Source organism: Canis aureus, chromosome 13, assembly GCF_053574225.1.
Source record: "Canis aureus isolate CA01 chromosome 13, VMU_Caureus_v.1.0, whole genome shotgun sequence".
Taxonomy (NCBI): Eukaryota; Metazoa; Chordata; class Mammalia; order Carnivora; family Canidae; genus Canis; species Canis aureus.
Window position 1 is genome coordinate 21,035,829 of NC_135623.1, and position 24,894 is coordinate 21,060,722.

Below are 24,894 nucleotides of genomic sequence, written 5' to 3' on the forward strand. Positions count from 1 at the left end.
TTCCACTACTCTGAGTATACAATCTTCACTACAAAGAGTAGTTACCAGGTTTGAAACAAGACCAAGGAACTGGTAACATCTGAGGCATCAAATTGAAGGGCCAGGAAAGAGTTTAGCTAAATTGACTCAAGAGTAAGATAACAAATAGATAATGAAGGGTAAATTCCTTTTATGTAATACTGTAGCCAATAAATGGAAAGGTAATGGCAATATCACCTTTTTGGCAAACTCCCAATCAAGTAAGGGTGATAATTATCAATGGCCAATACTATTCAAAACATGGGAGTGATCTGACATTATCTGTCTCCCAACAACTGTACACTGCACCAAAATTAAGTATTCTCTCCCAACCTCCAAGTCAAACCAGAATCAGATCAAGCTTCCAGTTTACAGGAAATATAGAAGTCATTAAAACATGTTAAAGAACCTCTCAAGGATGCAATGAGCAAAATGCAGAACGTAGGAAAAGTCTACAGGACAAACTCAGTTTCTTCAATACAGGAAATGCAAAAAGAAAAAGAGGGTGGAAAAACTTAGATTAAAAAAAAAACTTAAAAGCAGAGTGACCAGACATCCCAATTTGTCCATGACAATCACATTTCTGCCTGCTGTCCCAATATAATTAATAGAATCTCCTTTCACTACCAAAAGTTTCCAAGTTTAGGTAATAAATTATTAGATCACCCTATTTAAGAGACATACTAACCAAATGAACTGTGTTTGGCATAGTTTGGATACTAATTAAAAACAAAACAAAGCAAAACACAGGTGTCTGGGTGGTACAGTCAGTTAAGCGCCCAACTCTCCATTTTAGCTCATGTCCTGGGGTGGGGAGATTGACCCCGCACAGGCTCTGCACTCAGTGTAGGTCAGCTTGGAGTTTCTCTTTGCCTCACCCCCTGCCCCTCCCTCCCACTCTCTCTCTAAAATAAATAAATCTTTTTAAAAAAAATTTTTTTAAAGAAAGAAAGAAAAAGAAAAGAACACTGACTGGAAATTTGATGATACTGGTAAACTATTAATCATTTTTAGGTGTTAGAATAGTAATGTTTTTATTTTTCAAGATCCCTTATCTTTAGAGATACAAACTGAAATATTTACAGGTAAAATGACACAGTCTGGGACTTGCTTTAAAATAATTGGGTTGGGGAAACTAGACAGAGATGCAGAAGAGACAATACATTGACCATGAGTTGATAAGTAGACACTCAAGATACGAGGCTACTCTATTTTGTAGTGTTTTTGATATTTCCTATCATACAACATTTAAAAAGCGAATTTTCTAGTAAACAAAATTTTCCTACTTCCAGAAAGAGAAATACCTAGAAACCATCAGCTTCTTCCTCTTAATCCAAGAGCAAGCCTTTGGCATCTTGCCAAATGGAACTGTTTATCCATGGTTACCTAAAGCCAGGATCTATGAAAATTTTTCTGCCATACAAAATTTCCTGAGGGTAAGTTAAATCACAGCTGGTATTCTTCATTACTTTACTTTCCTATTTAAAAAAAAAAAAAAAAGTACTTTCCCTTTCAAATAGGAGAAACCTATCTTCTCTAGACACTGTCAAGTTGTTCTTTCCCTTAGGAAAGAAGAGGAAGACTCAGGAAAAATGAAACACCTTTAAACCTAGTTTGTTCAACTTTTCTTACTGCCAAAAAATATCCCCAAAAGAGTTTTTCTCATTTTAGTCCACATCCTGCTATGCCCCAACAGGCCAATTTTTAGCAGCAATTAGTGAAACTGTATAGAGGACAGAAGAGCACCCGGCTGCCACTGCCTTATCTTAGCCAGTAACAAAGCTTCCATGGGCAGGACATAATGATAAGTGATACCTAGAGCTTTCCAAAGGAAAATAAGAATATGAGAAAACGAATGGAAGCAAAATGAAATGTGAGGACCAGCAAGCAACATGTGAAGTTTTCAACAAAGACAGCAGCACAGTAACCGTTACAGCAGCCTGGGTAGTATTCTGACCAATTTTATATGTATTGACTCACCTAATCCTTATAGCAACCCCTGAAGGTCTATTATTATCCCCATTTTAATGATATAGATAACTGAGGCAGAAAGAATTGAAGCAATATGCCTACAATAGGGCCAGGATAAGAACAAGTTTTGGAGACATGGGACGCCTGGGTGGCTCAGCAGTTGACCGTCTGCCTTCAGCTCAGGGCATGATCCTGGAGTACTGGGGTTGAGTCCCATGTCGGGCTTCCTGCATGGCACCTGCTTCTCCCTCTGCCTGTGTCTCTGGCTCTCTCTGTGTGTCTCTCATGAATAAATAAAATCTTAAAAAGATAAAAATAAAAGTTTTGGAGACATTCCTCTTTAGAGTCACTGTGAAAGCAGTTGTTTAAAAAAAGACAGACAAGAAAAGCAGGTGTTGGTAAAATGAAAATAGTGCTTTCTCTCTGGCAGGAAACAATCCTGACACTACCAAAAAGGGGTTTCAAAGGCTGCTTAGTTTTGGAGGAGGCCCAAAAGAACACCTGTCCTTTGCCGTTTGGTCTACAAAAAGCCTCTCACACATGTGACATGGGAGTGGCCAGAGGGCTGAATTAGTATCAGCTGCAAACTTCAGTACTGAACTTGTTTGCTAAAGATGTTTAAGCAAAGGCTGAAGAGCTTTTTTTATTAGACGCTGTAATAAAAAGAATTCCTATACAGTAGGGAGTGGGCTAGAGGTAGAACTCTTCCAATATAAACTCTAACATAGGATTTCTTGCTCCTAACTATAGGGCTGACAAAGGCTATGGCAATTTAAAACTGAATCAAAATCTAAATCATTCTATGTTCTGGGAAGTTGCCAACACCAAACTTTTATCTCCAGGAGGCCTAGCTGGGCCAGTGAAGAGCCAAAGACACAACTAACTGCCTTTCTTCTCTACAGGGACACTAGTTACACCATGGACCATATCTGGCACCCCTTCAAATCGGGTTATGTCAACAATGCAATATCCATGTCTGAGTGCCAATCAATAGACTGGAATCATATTCCTGCAAGATGTGTAAGTTGACTAAAGGTTACAAGCTAATTAGTTCAACCCAAATCATTATCATATTTATGATGCCTCTAAAAGTTGATCAGATCCATCTAAGATATTTAAGAGCCACCATCAGGCTTGACTAAAACAGACCCATCTATCCTTTCTCATCAAGGAACAAACAGAAATGTAGTACAGACTGAGTGGGCATCATTTTAAAACTGCCTTGACTGTTCTTCAAATTATTATGAGCAATAATCTGTAAGGTTCTAAGCATATCACTAAGATGCAGTCAATAAGGAAGGTTAAGATTCTGAGCAGGGCCAGTTCTAACAAACATGCAAAGGGATACTATTCTCTAGCCCTTTAGGGCAAAGCAGCCAAAAGCCTCAGTAGCTCTATTAGTTTGCTAGGGCTGCCAGAACTAAGTACCATAAACCAGGAGGCTTAAACAGAAGATATTTATTTCCTCACAGTTCTGGAGGCTAGAAGGTGTCAGTAAGGTTGGTTTCTTCTGAGACCTCACCATCTGGCTTGTAAATGGCTGTCTTCTCTGTGTCTCCGTTTTAAGTCCCCTCTTTATAGGGCACCATTCATATCAGGGTCCACCTCAATGACCTCATTTAACCGAAAGTCCCTATCTGTAAGTACAGTCACACGATAGGTACTGGGGGTTATAACTTCAACATATGAATTTTAAGGACACAAGTCAGCCCATAACAATAGTTATCCTCCATGACAATAAAGTACAATTCAATGTGGCCACTGCAAGATGGCAGTGTTACAAATCCTAGTTCCCTCTCTTGAGTCGTCTATTTTTATTTATTTACTTATTTACTTTAAAGATTTCATTTTTAAGTAATCTCTACACCCAACATGGGGTTCAAGCCTACCACCCTGAGATCAAGAGTTGCACGCTCCACCAACTGAACCAGCCAGGCGTTCCTTGGGTCATCTATTTTTAAATGGAGGTCAAATTCACTGCCAGTAGCTCTCAATTTTTAGTTCTTCACATTTTTTGCTAGAATCATTTTTTTCTTCTTTCAGCTTCTATTTGCTCAATTGCTTAATAACAGCAATATTCAATAAACATATCTACATAGTAAGGATTTTGTAGAATTTGCTCACGGTGCTGCTCTAGGCTCTGAATGTGAATAGATAGAACAAAAACTAAATTAGTGGATGACAGCAATGGGCAAAGGTAAAAGATTAATAAATTAAGCCTAAGAGAAGAAAGAAGGTATAAAAGCAGGGGCCTGGAAGTGACAATGGACTGTGAAATACCAATCCCTATCCCCACTATGGGGATATTTAGTAAAGAATGTCATGAACATGTCTTTTGGAAAGAGAAAACCTGGGGCTGCAAAATAATATAGATTCAGAATATATTACATTGCATTAATGAAGTATCTTAGATGGAGAAGCAGAACAATACAATTATTAAGAATATGATCTCAGAGCACCTGAGTGGCTCAGTTGGTTAAGCGTCTGCCTTCTGCTCAGATCATGATCCCGGATGCTGGGGTGGGGCCCCAAGTCTGTCTCCCTGCTCAGTAGAGAGTTTGCTTCTTCCTCTCCATTTGTCCCTCTCCCTCCACCCACTTGTACTCTCTCTCTCTTTCAAATAAATAAAATCTTTTAAAAAAGAATATGACCTCTGAAGCCAGATGGCCTAGGTTTTACTCCCAATTCTGCCACTTACCAGCTGTTTCATTTTGAGTGATCTATTTAACCTCTCTGTGCCTTGATCTTCGCATCTGCAAAATGAGCATAATAATAATCCCTGCCTCTCAGAAGTGGTGTGAGGATTGAGTGACCTCAAATTTTTAAATGCTTAGGATGGTAACTGGGAGCTATTAAATCCGCAGTTTGTTAGTTTTTTAACTAAATACTAAATAGCACATGTTCTATCAGAAACCTTACAGCAGAGGGTTTAAGAACACAGAAACTGTAATAAGATTCTGTGGGAATGAATGCCAGTTTCTACGGCTTATTAATAATCTCTTTAACCTCTGTATCAACCACAGTGCCTTATCTATAAATTGATCTACTTGGATTATCCACTTTATCAATAAAATGGACTTGTATTACCATCCCATCGAGGTATTCTGAGGATTAGAAAAATGCTCAGCACATAGTAAGTGCTTGGCAAATTCTACCTATCCTTATTCTTCTGTTGTTTCATTTCTCAACTTTTCTTGACTAAGCATGAAACAAATAAAGAGCCTGTCCTGCTTCTACTAGTTTTATTTAATGTGTGAATCAATCTACCAATAATCTCATGAAGCAATCTTCACTTCTGATAATGGAAGCAGGAGTTCAAAATATTAGGAAGATTGGATTTCTGCTTCCTGCCATGATGGGGAAACAGAGACCAGATTCACCCTTGTGCCTCAAAAAGTAAAAACAAAACAAAATGCTACATGTGAAACAATAGTTTTTAGACATTTTACAGAAGGGAAACATATAACGTAAGTCCTAAAATTGCCCCAAAGTAAGTCCTAAGATTGCCCTAGCTTACTGCCTGGAGAGTTGTTTTTTGTTTGTTTGTTTGTTTGTTTGTTTTGTTTTGTTTTAATAGAAGATCTTTTTTTTTCTTTCAAAGATTTTATTTATTTATTCATGAGACACAGAGAGAGAGAAAGAGGCAGAGGGAGAAACAAGCTCCACACAGGGAGCCCAACATGGGACTCGATCCAGGGTCTCCAGGATCAGGCCCTGGGCTGAAGGCGGTGCTAAACCGCTGAGCCACCCGGGCTGCCCCTGGAGAGTATTTCTAAGAAGCATGATAGGGAGTACCCAAAAAGCCAAGCTGTGTACCTGAGCTGAAGAGTCAGAACTGAGAAGTTTGGGGGAGCGGGGGGCTGCGGGAAGAAGGGTTAAGATGTCTAAAATATGGTAGGCAGAGTAATAGAAAGGTGAGAGCTATAAAGAGAGAGCTCAGCATGGGGGTTCCTCCTGAGTTTTCAGCTAGGTGATGTGGGTAAGAAAACTATCCAAGAAAATGAGTAGCCAGTAAACTCTCCAGAGCTCACACAGAGCCCGGAAGAGATCGTGTCCCCACCAACATGAGTGGGGAAAAAAAACTCACAATGCACAGGCATCGAATAGAGTACTCAGAAAGCACTGCCTCAGAATTAAGGAAAAATTAGGGACTCCTGAGTGGCTCAGTGGTTGAGTGTCTGCCTTCGGTTCAGGTTGTGATCCCAGAGTCCTGGGATCGAGTCCCGCATCGGGCTCCCGGAGGAAGCCTGCTTCTCCCTCTGCCTATGTCTCTGCCTCTCTCTCATGAATAAATAAATAAAATCTTTTAAAAAGAAAGAATTAAGGAAATATTAGCCTCAAATGCTGCTCTGGGCATACCTAACGAAGCCAGAAAGTAATCCTTGAAAGGAGCAAACTATTTCCAAATAATATAACTGCATCCCAGAATAAAATTCAAAAATGTTTAAAGAAATACAAACATATGCAGCAAACAACAAGGTAAAATTATCTTGCTGTATCACTGAATTGGTACTTGGCATGGGACAGATAAAAAAGAATGGAATGAAACACTAACACAGTGTCCAGACACATGAACAAGCCTAGGGGGAAAAATGTAACATAAAATTTAAGAAGTTTTCAAGCCCTAAGCTACAAGACATTGCTTTAGGTTGTGTGTCCTAAGATCACAGGTGTGAAGACATAGTACTTCAGGTCCTGTGCCAAAAAGGGGCACAACTTAGGTTGTGGGTGCTACTCAACGTAGTCTTACTCAGCACCACACAGCAATTCCAAGCACCTTGGTGACTTCAGGAGTCAGCCTCCAACATTGTCCTGTGTCCGTCTAACACTGCCCTAAAAACATTTGTGGAATTTGAGCTCCTATATCAAATAATGTCACTTAAGTTTATATAATAAGTTTTGCTTCTACTCAAATTTCTAGTTTTCCCGGGGGTTTTTTTGTTTTTGCATAACAAAATCTTAATAAATACCTACTAATCAAACGTACTTTCCTTCTTGAAAAAAGGTTTCCAAGATACCTCTGTCCTGATTCTTGGCATTCCTAAAAAGCCTCACACCTTTTCAGTCTCTTCTCTGCTAGTTCCTCATCTTCCCAATCTCTTAAAGCCAGATGGCCTCAGGACTCAATCCTTTGACACTTCTTCCTTCTTTATCAATAGACATTCACTGGATGATCTCATAAATCTAATCATTTGTTTCACTGACACACTGACAGTTCCTTATATCCTTATATATCTTCAGCCCAGACTTCATCTGTCTTTAACTGAATGCCTAATCAGCTATCCCTTACAGTTTCCCAGTCTCAGTTCATGGTTCTTCCAATTTTCTAGCTGTTCAACTTCCAATTTTCTTTTATCCTTCACTTATCTTTTTCTCAAGCTCTGCCATCTAATCCATCAACAAATCCTATCAATTCTACTTCCAAAATACATCCTCAAATCTGACCACTTCTTACCACCTGTATCACCTGGGGCTCAAACAACCATTGAGTCTTACCTAGGTTATACCAGTAGCCTTCTAACTATAGCCAGAGGGATCCTTGTGATTTAAGTCAGATCATAACATTCTTCTGCTTCAAACCCTCCAACAGCTTCTCATGTTACTCAGCATAAAAAACAAAAATCCTTATAATGAATTTAAAGCTCTATTCCATTTGGCTTCTCACTATGTCTCAGACCTCATTTCCCACTTCTTACCCCTTAACTCATTCCACATGAGCTTCACTGGACTTTGCTGAACAAAGAACACATGAAGCCAACTCTTAGATCAGGTCTTTGGCACTTAGTGTTACCTCTGTCTGAAATACTTTTTTTTTTTTTTTTTAATTTAAAGATCCTGTTTATTTATTCATGAGAGACACACAGAGAGAGGAAGAGACATATGCAGAGGGAGAAGCAGGCTCCCTGCAAGGAGTATGAATGTGGGACTCCAACCCAGGACCCCAGGATCACAACCTGAGCTGAAGGCAGACACTCAACCACTGAGCCACCAAAGTGCCCCTGTCTGAAACACTCTTCTCCAGATATCTCTATTATGGCTCTGTGACTTTCCTTCAGGTCTTTGCTCATGGTCAACTTATGAGTAAGGACCCTCCTTGACCATCTTATATAAAATGCCAAGCCCTGGGCCTCACATTTCCCTACTCTCCTCAACCTACTTCATTTTCTCAATATCACATATGTCCATCTATTATACATTCTCTCATTAATTTGTCTCCCTCCACTAGAATCTAAGCTCTTCTGAGGGCATGAACTTTAGCTCTTTGTACCCACTCTTTTGTTCTCTGTGCCTAAAACAGTGTCTAGCACATAGCATGTACTCAAATGGTGACTATATAAAAAGGCAGAAAGAAAGGAGAAAAACAGGGTTATTTTCAGCAATCTGAACAAATCACTTAACCTATTGCAGAATTGAATTTTTCTGTTGCCTAAAATGTGGCATTTGGACTAGCTCACCTTAGAGAGGTCTGGCATTCCGGCATGCTCTGCTTTTCTGTGCAGTGGTCACAAGGCTGCCCAACAATAACAATGGGCACATAACTGTCTAACTACTGATATGCTATCCCTCTTTCTCATGAATTTTAAATACAGCAAAATCTCTGAAATTCCTCTTATTCTTCTCTATGACTTTCATTCGGTTTCTCTCCATTATTAAGGAAAAAGGTTTGGGTTTTACCTACTAGGCCAAAAGCAATCACCAAGGCCCACATTCACATCACAGCAGGTTTCCTTACCTCCACTGCAGCGGGCGGCTGGAACAGGGACTGCCAGGACTGCTATGAGCTTGTGGGTTCAGGAAAAAGGCAAGAGGAGGAGTAGCCAGGGCACAATCAGCACTAAATGGGATTTTAGTGAAGTATAGGCCTGGAGCTGATGTGGGTGAAAACATGTGCTGGTTTACTTCAGATCCTCGGCAAAGGGTAGAGATTCTGACAACGTATCACAGTAGAAAAAAGCAGGGTCAGAGATAATTTCTCAACCAAAAAGGAACATATTCAAAGTGGGTTAGTTTAAGCAAAAGGCTCAAAAAAAAAAAAAAAAAAAAAAAAAAAAAAGGAAAGGTCAAAAATCATTCTCAAATAATGCCTCAGTGCAATGTTGGCACAGAAGGACCATCAAGACTAAAATTTAATCCATAGAATTAAAACCAAAAATTTAAACTTTGGGTATTCTAAGTATTTAGAATTGGCTCCTGGAAAAATATTGCAAATCTACTACAATTCATAAATTAGCAAACAATAGAAGTAATATTTTGTGTTCAATGACTAAAACTTCCTAGAGAGATGTGTATATCCATAAAAGTAAAACACGAATAGATTATATCTACCACAATACCAACTTATTAGCTAACTTTTGCCTAATGAGTACAACAAATAACATCACTTAATTCTGTATAATAAATTTTGCTTCTACTTAAATTTTAGTTTTTTAGTTTACTTTTTTCCCCTAAAAACAACCTAACCATCTTGATGTGTTAAGTCCTAATGAAGACTATTAAGTAAATAACATCATTAGACTGAAAACAGATGGTTAATATCGATCTTTATTTTGCTGATCATTGATTGATACATCCCAGATGACAAAAAATAATTAACAGATGCACAGCATTTAATTTGCTTTGGTAGGAGCATGGCTTTCTATACAAATACCATAGCCACAATATTTCACTTCAAAGATTAAAAAAACCTAAGTATCACTTAAGCACCTGTTTAAAAATGTTAGTTTCCTGTACTATTACTGTTTGTATACACTGACATTTACTTGAAACTAATTACATATATTCAAAAGAAATCTTTACCTTCCTACTAACTATCCCTTTAGCTCCAAACATATTTCTCAGATGAGTAATATGAGTATAGAAAAGTAGAGGGCAGAAAACTATTTTAAATTACAAGTGTTCCTGAATTTCCACAAACTCAACATATAAAAATAAATTACAAGAACTAAAAATACCAATTTTGCATTAATTTCTCATTTTCAAAAAGAATTTTCACTTTTCTAAAGAACTATTTCAAAAATCAGCTCCGTAGTACATATAAGCCAGAGCTAATTAGAACATACAGTAAGACAGTTCTTATTAACTTAAATACAAAATTTTGGAGTCTCAAATCTTATCACATAAAATGAGGTTTAGCTATTTTTTTTTTGAGGTTTAGCTATTTTAATGAATATAAAATTAAGATTATAAATCTATGAAAACCAAATCTCATTCTCTATTTGCTAGTAATTACCACTCTACAAACTGGTTATACTTTGAAGATAGAGTTTTTAAAAGACCGTTGAAAAAAGAAAGGTGATTTATAAACTACTTACTAGCTCCTAGGGGAGAATTTTCTTAAGCTAAATTCAAAGTCACTAAAATAGATACAATGATTACCAGGAGCAGTGCACCAACAACATTTGGGGAGCATGATTTTGACCATTTATGTTCTCTTAAACTACAAACTTAATGTAAAAAATTTACAATTTTGTCAAAAAACCCTCTTCACTTTAAATGACACATTATTAGTTCATGAAGCTTCTTTTTATGGTCTTTAACTTTCAGTCTTAGTAGGAGAAGAAACAATTTTTTAAATGTAAGCCATTCTTTCCAATTATATACTTCAAACAAGTCCAGTCTTCCAAGGTCTGGTAGAGTCATCAATTCAATCAATGGGCATCCACTAACACGGAAAGGCCAAAGGAAGCCCACTGAAGAAGTGTGTCTATTCAAGTATACCACGCTGTCTCCAGGTAGGCACTGACATTTAGAGGAAGAAACTCCAAAGGACACACCCTGTGAGTTACACAAAAGCAGCTCAAGACAGATCCCCAAGGTGGAATGGATTCTTGGACACTTGGTTCCCTGGTTCCCTACTTTGCTGATCAATTCACTCTGCACTTCTTCATTAAATAAGCCTGAGCAGCTCTTGGAAAAGCTACCCTGAAGTGGAAGCCTTCCTCCATTCCCCAGCCTTGAAATCCTTCACTAAGTATTTTTCTATTTCTATTTTATTTCTATATTGGCCCAACACAGAAATAAAATTCAGGTCACACCCTAAAGGACTCAGGCTTGGATCTGCAAGGGCAGATCTGACAGCCTGAGCTGACAGGCCAGGGGCAGAAACACAATACCCTTTCTAGTCCTAGGAGAAGATAACTTTCATTTCCATTTGTTTCTCACATTCATGGGGCTTATATATGCAGCTGTGACACAAAGTTTAAATACACATCTGATTTCAAGGCAGGAAACAAAGCTCTTCATTATAACCCAGTTCCCCAGGTACCTAAGCACCCCTAAAATGGTATCTAACTCAGTTTTCATAATTAGAAGCCCCATAGGCCCCTGCCAGGGACCAGTGTTTTGACCTTGAATTTGTGAAGCCTGCTCAGCCCTCTTTCTGACAGGCATCTCCAAAGCAGTCTTTATCCAAGCAAATGAAAGTTAGTTGGCATTAGTTCTTGTTCTGACATCTGCCAGTTTCCACTCAGAGACCCCAGCCTCCTTACTGAATCCGTAGACATGGTGCTCCCAGTCTCTCTCTCCTCCGTTTCATCATTTTCCTGGCTACTCAAAGCTTTTGACCTCTCACACTCGGGAGTCTTGGCAGGAAGTTCTTTCACACAAGGGGTTTGCAGTCTATAAGCCAAAGGAAACCTACAAAGGCTTCCCAAACTTAAGAGAAAAATTAAAGTACATATTGTGTTCTTCAAAAACACAATATTCAGAATCCGCCCCCATCCCCACCACAAAAGACCTAAGGGCCCAGGAGGCAGCAGTGAGGCGTAGTGAGGAGTCCCAGATCCCAAATGAATCAGCTGTCCCCTGATCTGCCTGACATCATTCACACTTAGCCTGTAACAAATCAGAGCGTTGGAGAGCACCTTGTTCCTCCTCACTGACAAGCACCAAACTCCCTCCCCCACAAGTCAGTTGCAACCTCCAACCTTGAGGCCTGGTAGCAGTGAAGACTCTGGCAAAAATTGAACATACCAACTTGAAAACTCACAGTGTGACAGAAATACCATTAACTCTGGAGGTGTGTGCCAGTATAAAACAGCTGTTGCAGTGGGTAGGGGATTGGAAGAAAGCATACTAAGATCCCAAATCAGTAAATTAAGGAGCTAAGAATATGTGGGCATTTCTGTAACATTATTCATTCTCAAACCCATGTCAGGTGGAGAATGACAGTCTTAATGTTAGGGCTCAAAGCAAAGCCATTATTCAAATTCTGAATTTGACCAATTTAAATAAACTCTGTATTCCTTCCTTAGACAAAGTTCAGTATCGTTTTTAATTCAATTTCTATTATTCTCTAGTCACTTGAATAACCTTGTAGTGAGAAAAGCCATAAGATAGCTAAGAAAATAAGCCCAGAAACTATTTGGTTTAATTTCAGTTAGTAACTATTAATGAAATAATCTGTTTGGCAGATGTTACACAAGACATTATGGTAAGCTACAGAAGAACTCTAATGAAGGGTAAGCTACTTAACTTCTATATGCTTTATTTTCTCTATCTGTAGAATGAATATAATTTAAGGTACCTAATATGTAGGTTGTGGTGAAGATTAATATATGTAAAACAGAAAAGTGCCTAGCACAGAGGAAGTGCTATAGAAGTATTAGCTATTATTATAGTTCTTGCCCTCCAGGAGCTAGCTCCAATGTTGAGGAGGAGATAAGCCCAAACACAAGAAACCATCTGATAAAAACAGCATAGCCTGAAGAAAACCCAAGTGTAAAGCCAAGTGATCAAGTGGAGCTAAGGGAACCAGAGTAAGCAAATGTCTTGGTCCCCTGCTTCAGAGCACTTGTCAACTCTGAAGGGCTCGGGATCCCTGGGTGGCGCAGCGGTTTGGCGCCTGCCTTTGGCCCAGAGCAAGATCCTGGAGACCCGGGATCAAATCCACATCGGGCTCCCGGTGCATGGAGCCTGCTTCTCCCTCTGCCTATGTCTCTGCCTCTCTCTCTCTCTCTCTCTCTCAATCTCTCTCTCTCTCTCTCTGTGACTATCACAAATAAATTTTTTTAAAAAGTTAAAAAAAAAAAAAAACTCTGAAGGGCTCCTCTCATTTATTTAGGTGACAAAGTAGGTCAAACTCTTTTTCTAAGGTAATATTCAAAGGATTAATTTATACCCCAACCAATACTTTCTAAACTGCAGGTCGCTACTCTCGTAACTGATAAAATGAATTTAAGAAGTCAGGAACAACATTTTCTTAAAAGGGAAACAATGAAATAGAATAGAAAATAACAGAATTCTATAGATGGGGAAAACAAAGTATACAGAAGTTAAGTAGCTTATCCTTCATTATTAAATTTTTTAGACTCTGACCCTTAATAAAAATAGATTTTACATTGTAGCCCATCACTTGTGGTTGCCCTTGTATATTTATATGTATTATCAATAACAGACGTCACAAATATACTCATTTCACAAAACAGTTATTGTGTCTAAAAAATTTGAAAGCCTCTGTTCTCATCCCAAGCAAACTCCCTCTCACCTAGTAGCTTATGGACACTCACTTTTCCTCTTACATACCAGTCTAATCACTTGGCTCTCATAGCTCCTGTCTCAGAATCCCCTGCTCTCTATATAAGACCTAATGAAAATGTAAACGTTCTCAGAAATCTACAACTTCTCAGCAAGTCCTGAGTCCCACTTTGGGAAAGTTTTATGATATTACCAACGTCAGTCACAAAAGCCCACACACCCATAACTAAAAAACCAGCCATGGTCTGTCCCCATCCCAAGCCAAGGCCATGCAATTAAGACCAGGCCCTAAATTTCTACTCAGCATGATCCATTCTCTAATATCCAAGCTCATTCTCCTGATTAATAGTAATAATGATGACATAATAGTATCCAACATTTGTAAGTACTTATTATGTACTAGATTTTATTATAAGCACTCTACACATAACACCAAGGTAGTTTTCATCACAGTCCTATGATATATGTGCTTTTATTATTCTCATTATTTGAAAAAAAAAAAAAAAAGGGCACAAAGAGGTTAAAATCTTTAAAAGAGTGGTAAAGGGGAAAGTATCCTTTCCTCAATATATCTGCACCTAGTTACCCTACATATGAATTATGCTACCTAGAAGTATTCCTGTGTTCAGCCAAGTTGGTGAACTGAAATACTCTCTAGAATCAATGTTATGAACCACTGCACTATAAATACCCTTCAGCAGAAGATTCTGACAATAGCAAATAAATTTCTCTCTAGTCGGGAGAGGAGAGAAAGCATGGAGCTTCTTAAATAATGCTAAAGGTTAGAAAATATTTGATTTTTAGAGAATGAAAGTCATATCTTATGTCCTTCATCTGACCCAAAGAAGATACCACTCTTATTCCTAGGGTTTATTACACATGCTCACACAGAGCACTTTCTTTAAACTTACTGGCATTATAATACATTTGTGCCAATATTCCTTTAACTTTGTCAGCACTAGGAAAGCTTAACATTTCCCTGGCATTGGACAGCACTCAACAATTTGAGGTATGGAAAATTAAGCATCAACCTTTTCTTATGTGCTCACACAAGAACTATTTATCGAATGCACTACGGCCCTTGGGGCCAGGCAAGAAAAGTCTCTACCATGGACTTCCCACTCTAGCAGTTCTGCAAAATAACAAACATAAAAAATAAATTCGGGGATCCCTGGGTGGCTCAGCAGTTTGGCTCCTGCCTTTGGCCCAGGGCGTGGTCCTGAAGTCCCGGGATCGAGTCCCGCATCAGGCTCCCAGCATGGAGCCTGCTTCTCCCTCCTCCTGTGTTTCTGCCTCTCTCTACCATAAATAAATAAATAAATCTTTAAGAAAAAATTAATTAATTAATTAATTCACTAAAGAAATGGGTTGCCTCTGTCACACTTGTGATCTGGAGTATTGCACTGACAAAGTGGAACTCTAAAAATCCATTCTCTTGATTTACAGTATTTAAACCCCAGGAAAATACTTGCCCACATCTTTCTTCCTATGTATTTTTTAAGAAGACAACTATGTCAGATTGCTGTTATAGACCAAAAAAACTGCAATCTTCTAAAAGAACTCTGCTGAGATTATAAAATATTTGAACAGCAAAGGGCCTCAGGAGTAAGCAAAAAAACTAATTAATTAACCTGTCAAATCCTTTCTCCTCTCGGGTAAGATGAATGTAATAGATTTCTTGGCTTATACAAGTACTGGTTCCAAATACAGCCAAATAACTATTTACTTGATTTCTTTCTGTTCTAATACATGGTTTGAAAAATATTCATCACTTAGCTCAGTATTCATAACAGAACACATGGCAACTGGGGAACATTTTCCAGAATTAAGGAATTCATATTACTGGTAAATTTACTTATGTGCAGGTCTAGACATAACATATATAAGGCCACATAATAAATTTTTATACAAATAATTGTACAGTTAATGCTAAAATTGAAATGTTTTTTATAAAAATACATACTTAGATATATCTAGAAATCACATAAATTTTAAATTTAGCTTAATTTTTTAAATATATGTATTTATTTTAGAGAGAGTGTGTGAGCAAGGGGAGGGGCAGAGAGAAAGAGACAACCCCAAGCAGACTCTTCACTGAGTACGGAACCTAGGCTTTCATCCCATGACCCCAAAACCATGACCTCAGCCAAAATCAGGAGTCTGACATTCAACCAAGCCATCCAGGGACCCAAACAATTTTAAATATTTAAAAATAAAAATAGGTGCACTGGTAGCTCAACTGCCTGAGTGTCTGAGTCTTGATTTTGGTGCAGGTTGTGATCTTGAGTCATGAGACTGAGCCCCAGGTGGGACTCCTCACTTGGCAGGAAGTCTGTTTAAGATTCTCTCCCTCTCCCTCTCCCTCTACCCCACCTCTAGCTTGTGCTCTTGTGCTCTCTCTAAAATAAATATTTTAAAAACTAAAATAACTTTGGAAGTATTAAAATTTTCAATTTTTAACACTTTTTTAATAAATATATATTCAAACTTGTGCTTGCTTTGGTAGCACATATATTATAATTGGAACAATACAGAGAAGATTAGCATGGCCTCTGCACAAGGATGGGACATAAATTCATGAAGCATTCTGTATTTTTATGTTTTGTAATATGTTTTTAGAAACTAAAAATATATATGTATATATATTTTCAAACTTCTATCTGAATACAATTAAATTTTATTTTTAAGTCCTATAGATTTATATTCATTTATATTCATTATAATAATGAGTATAAGCTACAATTACGACAAAGCTAGAAAAGCAATAAAGTGAGGCTTAAGAAAAAGAAATAGGGATGCCTGGGTGGCTCAGTCGGTTAAGCATCAACTTTTGATTTGGCTATAGTCATGATTTCAGGGTCGTGGGATCAAGCACCAAGTGGGGCTCCTTGCTCAGCATGGAGTCTGCTTGAGATTCTCCTTCTGCCTCTACCCATCCCACTTGTGCATTCTCTTTCTTTTTCTCTCTAATAAACAAATATTTTTTAAAAAGAAAAATAAATAAATCTTTAAAAAAATAAATAGAAAATCTACAATTAAGTTGGTCTGCTTAAACTAAGAAATAAAACTAATGAAAGTGAACAGACTTCTCGCCACACACAAAAAGCATACATACAATTATCAGTGGTAAAGAAAAGACTGAATAAATAGGAAACAAGCCATTATATTCAAAGAAGTAAAGCAAATGTCAATATAGAAGGCAAGTATAATTGTTCTTATAATATTGTTTGGGCAGCCCCGGTGGCTCAGCAGTTTAGCGCCTGCCTTCAGCCCAGGGCCTGATCCTGGACACCCTGGATTAAGTTCCACATCCGGCTCCCTGCATGGAACCTGCTTCTCCCTCTGCCTGTGTCTCTGCCTCTCTGCCTCTCTCTCGCTCTCTCTCTCTGTCTCTATGAATAAATAAGTAAAATCTTTTTTAAAAAAAGGGATTAAGACCCAAACATAAAAGCTAAAATTATAAAACTTTGAGAAGAAAACACTGGAGAAAATCTATGTGATCTCAGGATAGGCAAGGATTTCTTGGACAGAGGATGAATACTCACAAACTGAATTTACAGTAAAATATAAAAACTCACAAATTGAACAACATCAAAATTAAGACCTTTCGCTCTTTGAAAGGTATCATTCTATTTCTTTCAAAGGAAGAAGCAAGCCATAGACCAGAGGAAAATAGTCAAAATATATCTGACCAAAAAATCTGTATCTGAAATATATAAACGTCTCTTACAATTCAATAATAATAATAATAATAATAACAACAAACCCAACAATTCATTTTTTTTAAGTAAGCAAAAGATCTAAGGACACATTTCACAAAAGAACCTAACAAATAGCCAATAAGTACATGAAGAACATGCTCAACATTATTTTTCATCTGGTAAATGCAAGCTAAAACTACAATGCAGTACCACTACATACCCACTAGAATGTCTAAAATTTAAAGTCTGATCATAACAAGTGTTAATATGGACGTGGGCCAACTGAACTCTCAATATCACTAGTGTGAGTACAAAAAGGTACAACCATTTTGAAGAATTATATGATGGCTTTATATAGACTTAAATATACACTTAACATTTATGATTTGATGAGAGGACAAAAACCAAAGAAATCTGTTTGAACTTTTTAAAAGATTAAAAATATTTTAGTCAAAAGAATTTCCATATAGCAGATACAAGGAAAGTGACATTGCAATATAAGGAAATAAAAGAAAATGTACAAAGTACATCTGTATCATGTATTCATTTTCTATTGAATAATAAATTACCTCAGATGTAGCCACTTAGAACAAGAAACAATGATTATTTCACAGCTTCTGTGAGTCAAAAATTCAAACACAGCTTAGCTAGGTCCTTTGCTTAGGGTCTTACAAGACTACAAGCACAGTGTCACCTGGGTTGTATTCTCATAGGGAGGCTAGGCTGAGGAAGAATCTACTTCTAAGCCCAGTAAGATAATTGGCTGAAGTCACTTCTTTGGAGGTGTAAAACTGAGGGCTCTAGCTGCTTGGATATCAACTGTAGGCCACCCTTACCTCTTAGAAGCTACCACGATTCTTTACCACATGGGCTTTCCCAACATGGCTGCCTACTTCCTCAAACCAGTGCAGTCTCTACGGTGAGTCTACTAACTAAACAAAGTCTTATATACCATAATACAGTCTTAGAAGTGATATCTCATCACCTATACTATGTTCTATCGGTTAGAAGCAAGTCACAGGTACTGTCCACACTCAAAAGGAGGAGGAATACACAAAAGTGTGAACACCAAAGAGGAGGAGGAAACCATGGGAGCCCACCTTAGATTATGTTCACCACACATGACTATAAAGAAGATTTACCATCAAATAATCTCAAACTGCTTTCTACAGACTACTTTAGGACCACTGCAGACTAAGATTTAGTATGAAAATACTGCTATTTTTGGTTTTCTTTATAATATCCCAGCACAGAAAAAATTAAAGATCTTAAGAACTGTTACATGGCCCTAAACATTGCTTTTAAGAGATAGTGAAATTGCAGTAACAGTGATAACGACTTATATGATATTTAAGACATTATGTAGTATCTTCTGTGACAACAGTAATTATGAAATTCCATTACAAAGTTTGATGTGTGAAACTCAGAGCAGAGAATAAATGCCCTATAAAGAGAACTTAACTTTTTAAAATAATGTAAGAAACAAAATGGCTCAAGAAAGTTTGTTAATTTGACAATGTTGTCAAAATAACACAATTTTTAAAAATTTTACTGTTTCATTTAACCAAGGATAGTATATTCAAAATATAATTTCAATATATAAAATCCTAATGAATTATTTAACATTCTTTTCTCCCAGTCTTACTGAGATACAATTGACATAAAGATAATGCCATTTATTATTTTAAAATTTTAATTATGACAGTGATTTTGCTGAAATAAAGACATGAGAAAGTACAGACATTTTAATAACTTATGTATTGTTTGCCTTTACTTTATTGCTCAAACAAATGAATACCTAGATGGGAATAGCATTAATTATGATCCTTGATATTTTGCTAACTTTCAATAATACAAAAATTGAGAATGGAAAAACACGGATAACTGGTAACATTGGCTGGTTCCCTCGTTAATGATGAGTTGTTTTTTTAACTTTAAATGTTTTCATTTTATATCTGGATAAGAGCCATGATTTTACCTTTCTTTTTTTTTTTAAGATTTATTTATTCATGATAGACAGAGACAGAGACAGAGACAGAGACAGAGACACAGGAGGAGGAAGAAGCAGGCTCCATGCTGGGAGCCCAACGCGGGACTCGATCCAGGGACTCCAGGATCATGCCCTGGGCCAAAGGCAGGCGCTAAACTGCTGAGCCACCCAGGGATCCCCCTGATTTTGCCTTTTATGGAAAATTACCTATTAAACAATGCTGGAAGTCCTCCACCAAAATGCCCAATGGATTCCCTCACAGAGCCACAAGAGTTAAGTGTACCTCATGTGGGCTGCCCAGGAATGTCTTCTCTTAACTTACCTTAAGAGGTAAATCTGAAGTGGCAATCTGAATTTTGTTGACTCTCTACTTTTATAAATTTAATTTTCCTCTATATAATCATGTTTTGTTTTAAGCTTCTTTATGGCTAAGTTACTCCCCATTGGTAATAGCTATGATTAGGATACTGTTTTCATGGCCTGACCACTCTCAGGTATATACCTCCAAAAATGAAAACATATGTCCATAAAAAGACTCATACATGAATAATCATAGTAGCTTTATTCATAATATCCAACATCTGGAAGCAACCTAAATATCCATCAAACAAATAGTGGTGTATTTACACAAGAAATATTAAGCATTAAAATGAACAGGAGCAGGGGAGCCGAGGTCGCTCAGTCTATTAAGTGTCTAACTCTTGATTTCAGGTCAGGTTGTGAAATTGAGCCCCATGTGGGGCTGGCACTGGGCATAGAACCTGCTTAAGATTCTCTCTCCCTCTGCCCCTCCCCCCCACTGCATGCGTCCATGCGCACATTTTATTTTCTCTTAAAAAAAAACAAACAAGCATACTGAAATATGAGGAAGCCTATACAAAAGAATAGATACTATATGAAATTCTGCCACAGGCAAAACTAATCTATAGTGCCATAAAGCAGATCAGTGGTTGCCTGGAATCAAGAGGTGAAAGGAGAATTGACTATACAACAATACGAGATATATTTTTGTGTAATAAAAATATTCTACAGGGATCCCTGGGTGGCACAGCAGTTTGGTGCCTGCCTTTGGCCCAGGGCGCGATCCTGGAGACCCGGGATCGAATCCCACGTCGGGCTCCCAGTGCATGGAGACTGCTTCTCCCTCTGCCTATGTCTCTGCCTCTCTCTCTCTCTGTGTGGACTATCATAAATAAATAAAAATTAAAAAAAAAAATTCTACACATTGATTGTTGTGGTAGCCTAATTATCTCCCAAAGGCCCAACCTTCAAATACCAGAAGACTGGGAAATAGGCTTCAACATATGAACTTTGGGAGGACACAAACACCCAGTCCAAAGCACTACTTAACAAATAATCCCAAAACTTAGCACCTCAAAACATTTATTATTAACTCTCTTGGTTCTACAGGTTGACTGTGATTGGCTGGACAGTCTGAGACATTTTTAAATATTTACTTATTGATTCATTTGAAGATAGCAATGATAAATGCATTGCATGTTAGTATCATTTTACTATTATTTTAAAATTAAATCTGATCTTGATGACTTCCTAAGAACCGTCCTTACGTAGAGTGTAAATATGTTACACAATATGAAGGAAAAGAATAAACAAAACTTAAAAAGTGAATTTTGTTTGACATGGTTTATAATACCATGCCATGAGTCTAAAAAGCTTTGAACTAGTTAAAATCTTAGCTAAATTTGTTCAATAAATAAATTAATCAAATAAATTTTGATGGGCTTAACGCTCCTTGGTTTACAGTTTATCACCTTCGCCTACAATATTAAAGGTTGTTCTTTTCTTTCTGTGTATATGCCCAGATAGCAAATATTTTGTGTCTTACTAGAATCATTTTCTTTGCTTTATGCTGACTTAGAATGTCCTTAATTATTTAAGAAAACAAACAAAGGCCCTTCATGGAAAAGCTGTGATTATTCAAATTTAGTTACCTTCTGTGTTTATTTTAAATTGTTTTATTGTTGCCTTCATTAAGTAAATAGGTATTGTTTCTCAAGCACTAACACTCCTATCTTAAGTATTTCCACCGACAACTCTTAAGTTTTCTCTTCCCAAAATCAGATCCTAAATATAGAAAACAATAAAACTTTCAGCATATTTTTACTGACTATCTTTGAGGCATCCCAGAGCATCCCTGCAAAAATTACAAAGAAGTGTTCTTTCAAATTTCAGAGAGGTACTAGAAATAGATTTGATATTTTACTTCTGATGAGTTTCACGGGAAAACTTCTCAAATCAGAAAAGACTCACCCCTCTCTAGTTTAAATTTATACAGGTAAAATTAATATAAATATCCTTTAAATTGTATAATTTCTGGGAAGCTCCCAGAGATTTGTCAATGCCCTCATTATGTATAACATTTCTGAGTCCAGATGGTGTTTTGCCAGATTTTAGGAAAAAGTTTTAGTGTTTCGTCTTAATTTTAGTTATGATTTAAAATGCTTACTAGGCTACAATCTTACTTTTGAAATTTGAATCTAGCATTTTATTACTTAAACTGCTTACCTGCAGGGCACCTGAGTGGCTCAATGCTTAAGCGTCTGCCTTTGGCTCAGGGTGTGATCCCAGAATCCTGGGATCAAGTCCCACATCAGGCTCCCCGCAAGGAATCTGCTTCTCCTTCTGCCTATGTCTCTGCTTCTCTCTGTGTGTCTCAAATAAATAAATAAATAACTCTTTTAAAAAATAATAAATAAATAAGTAGACAAACAAACTGCTTACTTTGGGAGCACCTGGCTGCCTCAGTCGGAAAAGCATGCTAACTCTTGATCTTGGGTTGTAAGTTTGAACCCCACATTAAGTGTAGAGATTATGTAAATAAATAAACTTTTAAAAATAAAAAAGTAAATAAAATGCTTACTTAGTAACAATTTTACTTTTAAAATTTGAATCTTCTAGGTAAATGTAATTTTATTTAAAAATATAGATATCCAGGACTTATTCCTGACTCACTAATTTTTTTTCCTTGAGATCCTTAGTATATATAGCCTTGGGATATACATTATGCCGTAAGATTATTATGTGCTATATACCAAGATATTTTCCTCTGCAAAAATTATGTATATTCATACTTTATACATCAGCTATAATATTCACGGTCTTCTTTGACAAGAACTACTCTTAGAGATACTCTGCTAAAACATTTTTGAATTGGCTTTAATATTCTTGTTTTGTATGCTATAGAAACAACTTAATTCCCTGGTTAGTTGAATTATTCTTGTTATGAACTCTCATTAGAACTTTCACATTTAAAAATCAACAGTAATTAACTGACCACAGCTATTTTAAGTCTTTGTCACCTACAGAGAGATTTTGTTTTACACAGATGCTAGTGTGAATGTTCTATAATCAACTAGAAGCTAGAGTCTGTGTTTTTAACAAAGGAGTGTCTCAGAGCCCCCTGGAAAAGGACTGTAACAGGTATCTCAAACTACTGACACTTCAAAGACTGGACTCTTAAGGACAGACTTCCTAAGCCATTGCTCGGACAATTGGACAACTTCCAGACCATTCCAGTGGACTGAGTCAGAATTTCCAGAACCCTTTTTAGTTGAGAAGCAGACCATTAAATTAGATCCAGTGAAACAAGAATCAATTATATAGGCCTAAATGAACTAATGAGAGATTATAATAGTTATTTGTTTGAAATATTGTCTTAATATCTGTTTTCTAGATAGAAAAGGAAGCCTGCTCTCTTCCTTCTAAGCTACTTAAACCCTAATAAATTTAGGAATCTTTGCTTTTGTAAAATGCAACATTCCTGAATCATATCTGATTTTCAAAGACTCTCCCCAGTGAGATTTGAATCTTGCTGAATTTTCTTATTGAATGCCCTTAAAATATTGTTTTAAAAAGGCTATACAACAAAGGATTTGCGAAAGAAAGAAAGAAAGAAAGAAAGAAAGAAAGAAAGAAAGAAAGAAAGAAAGAAAGAGAGAGAGAGAGAAAGAAAGAAAGAAGAAAGAAAGAAAGAAAGAAAGAAAGAAAGGAAGGAAGGAAGGAAGGAAGGAAGGAAGGAAGGAAGGAAGGGAAAGGGAAAGGGAAAGGGAAAGGGAAAGGGAAAGGGAAAGGGAAAGGGAAAGGGAAAGGAAAAGGAAAAGGAAAAGGAAAAGGAAAAGGAAAGGAAGGAATTTGCCTGAAATGTCATATTTGAAACAATGTTAACTTATTTAAGCCACTTTTAAGAAACTACAGCTGACTTTATGGTCAGTACTTACTTTCCCTCCCAGGGAAAATTGCCCTGGTACCTAGCTTTCAGGGCTCAGCCTTCTAGATGGTTAAGGACAGTCACTTCCCAGAAGGTCCAGGACCCTTAAGACATTTGGGGGATCTTGAGAAAAGAATTTGCCCAAATGAATCAGTACTGCAGATGAAATATGATAAAGTGCTTCTTAACTGTGGCTTTCTAGCCTCAAAATACAAATAAGAGAAGCTTTTAAAAGTTCAATCTGAGATTCTTTATAAAATTTCCAGCAAATTAAAAAGGTCTATATGGAAAATTAACTTTATTGCTACCCCGATGTAAATAAGCAAACCAAACTTAGTAAGAGCAACTTTGTTTTGTGATTAAGAATAATAAGGAGGGGGCAGCCCAGGTGGCTCAGGGGTTTAGTGCCGCCTTCAGCCCAGGGCGTGATCCTGGAGACCCGGGATCAAGTCCCACATTGAGCTCCATGCATAGAACCTGCTTCTCCCTCTGCATGTGTCTCTGCCTTTCTCTCTCTCTCTCTCTCTCTCTCTTTCTCTCTCTGTCTTTCATGAATAAATAAAATCTTTTTTAAAATTTTTTAAACAGGGCACATGATATGATGAGCCCTCGGTATTGTTCAGAGAACACATTATTTTGATTTTAATAATATTTAATAATATTAATATTTTATTGCCTTTGAGCTATTTACAACTCTGTATATATAACTGTAATTGATACAGTTTGTCTACAGATATTATAAATAAATTCTGTAGAGTTTAGGTTCAATTGACTTCTCGCCAAAGAAAAATCCAGTTTTGTGACCATTTACAAATACATTTCAACATTTAACACATTTATTCTTTTAATCAATAGTGTGTTCACACATTTTTTTGTAACATGTTTTATTTTACAGCTTGTTAGCATTATGTAAAACTCCAACTTTGTATCTCCATTTGTATTTTTGTTCCAGGCTATACAAATGTTAAGAACAGGCCTAAGTGATTGCCTGCTATGTGTTAAACTCTATACTAGTCCCAGGGCCGTACAACATGGTCCTGACCTCATGGAGCTTACCATCTGCCATGGACCAAACAATGTCCCCACTAATCCCAAAGTCATATGTTGAAGTCCTTACCCAATGTGACTGTATTTGGAGATAGGTCTTTAGGAAGTAATTAAGGGTAAGTGAGATCATAAGTGTAGGGCCCGAATCTCAAAGGACTGGTGGCCTTATAAGAGGAAAAAAAATCTTTCTCATATACACATCCCTTATCTCTCTTCTTCGGACTCCTTCCCAAAAGGTCATGTGAGCACAAAGCAAGAAGGTGGTGTCTACAAGCCAGAAAGAGAGTCCCCTCCAGAAAATGATGCTGCTGGCACCGAGATCATGGACATTTGGCCTCCAGAACCATGAATATACATCTCTGTTATAGAAGTCACAAAACCCATGGTATTTTGTCATGGCAGCCCAAGCAGACTAATAGATCATACAATGGAAGAAGACATACAAATAACTCTTTATTTACAAC

General features: G+C 37.1%; 1 protein-coding gene and 1 non-coding gene across 15 annotated transcripts in view; one reads left to right on the forward strand and one right to left on the reverse strand.

Annotated features, from left to right (window-relative positions):
- Window positions 1-24,894, reverse strand: part of MAST2 (microtubule associated serine/threonine kinase 2) — a 205,196-nt gene that overhangs the window by 80,525 nt on the left and 99,777 nt on the right. For 6 of the 14 annotated variants that reach the window (XM_077845129.1, XM_077845130.1, XM_077845128.1 and 3 more), the window contains one exon: window positions 8,723-8,917. The exons of 6 other annotated variants lie outside the window; for them this stretch is intronic. In XM_077845129.1, the coding sequence (XP_077701255.1) occupies window positions 8,723-8,917 (195 nt within the window). Of the gene's footprint in view, window positions 1-8,722; window positions 8,918-11,477; window positions 11,779-24,894 lie in introns of those variants that run through there. 2 more of the 14 variants (XM_077845139.1, XM_077845142.1) reach the window with 2 other exon arrangements.
- On the forward strand, window positions 15,955-16,061 carry LOC144282770 (U6 spliceosomal RNA). Its single transcript, XR_013351213.1, has one exon. It is a non-coding gene; the product is annotated as a U6 spliceosomal RNA (small nuclear RNA).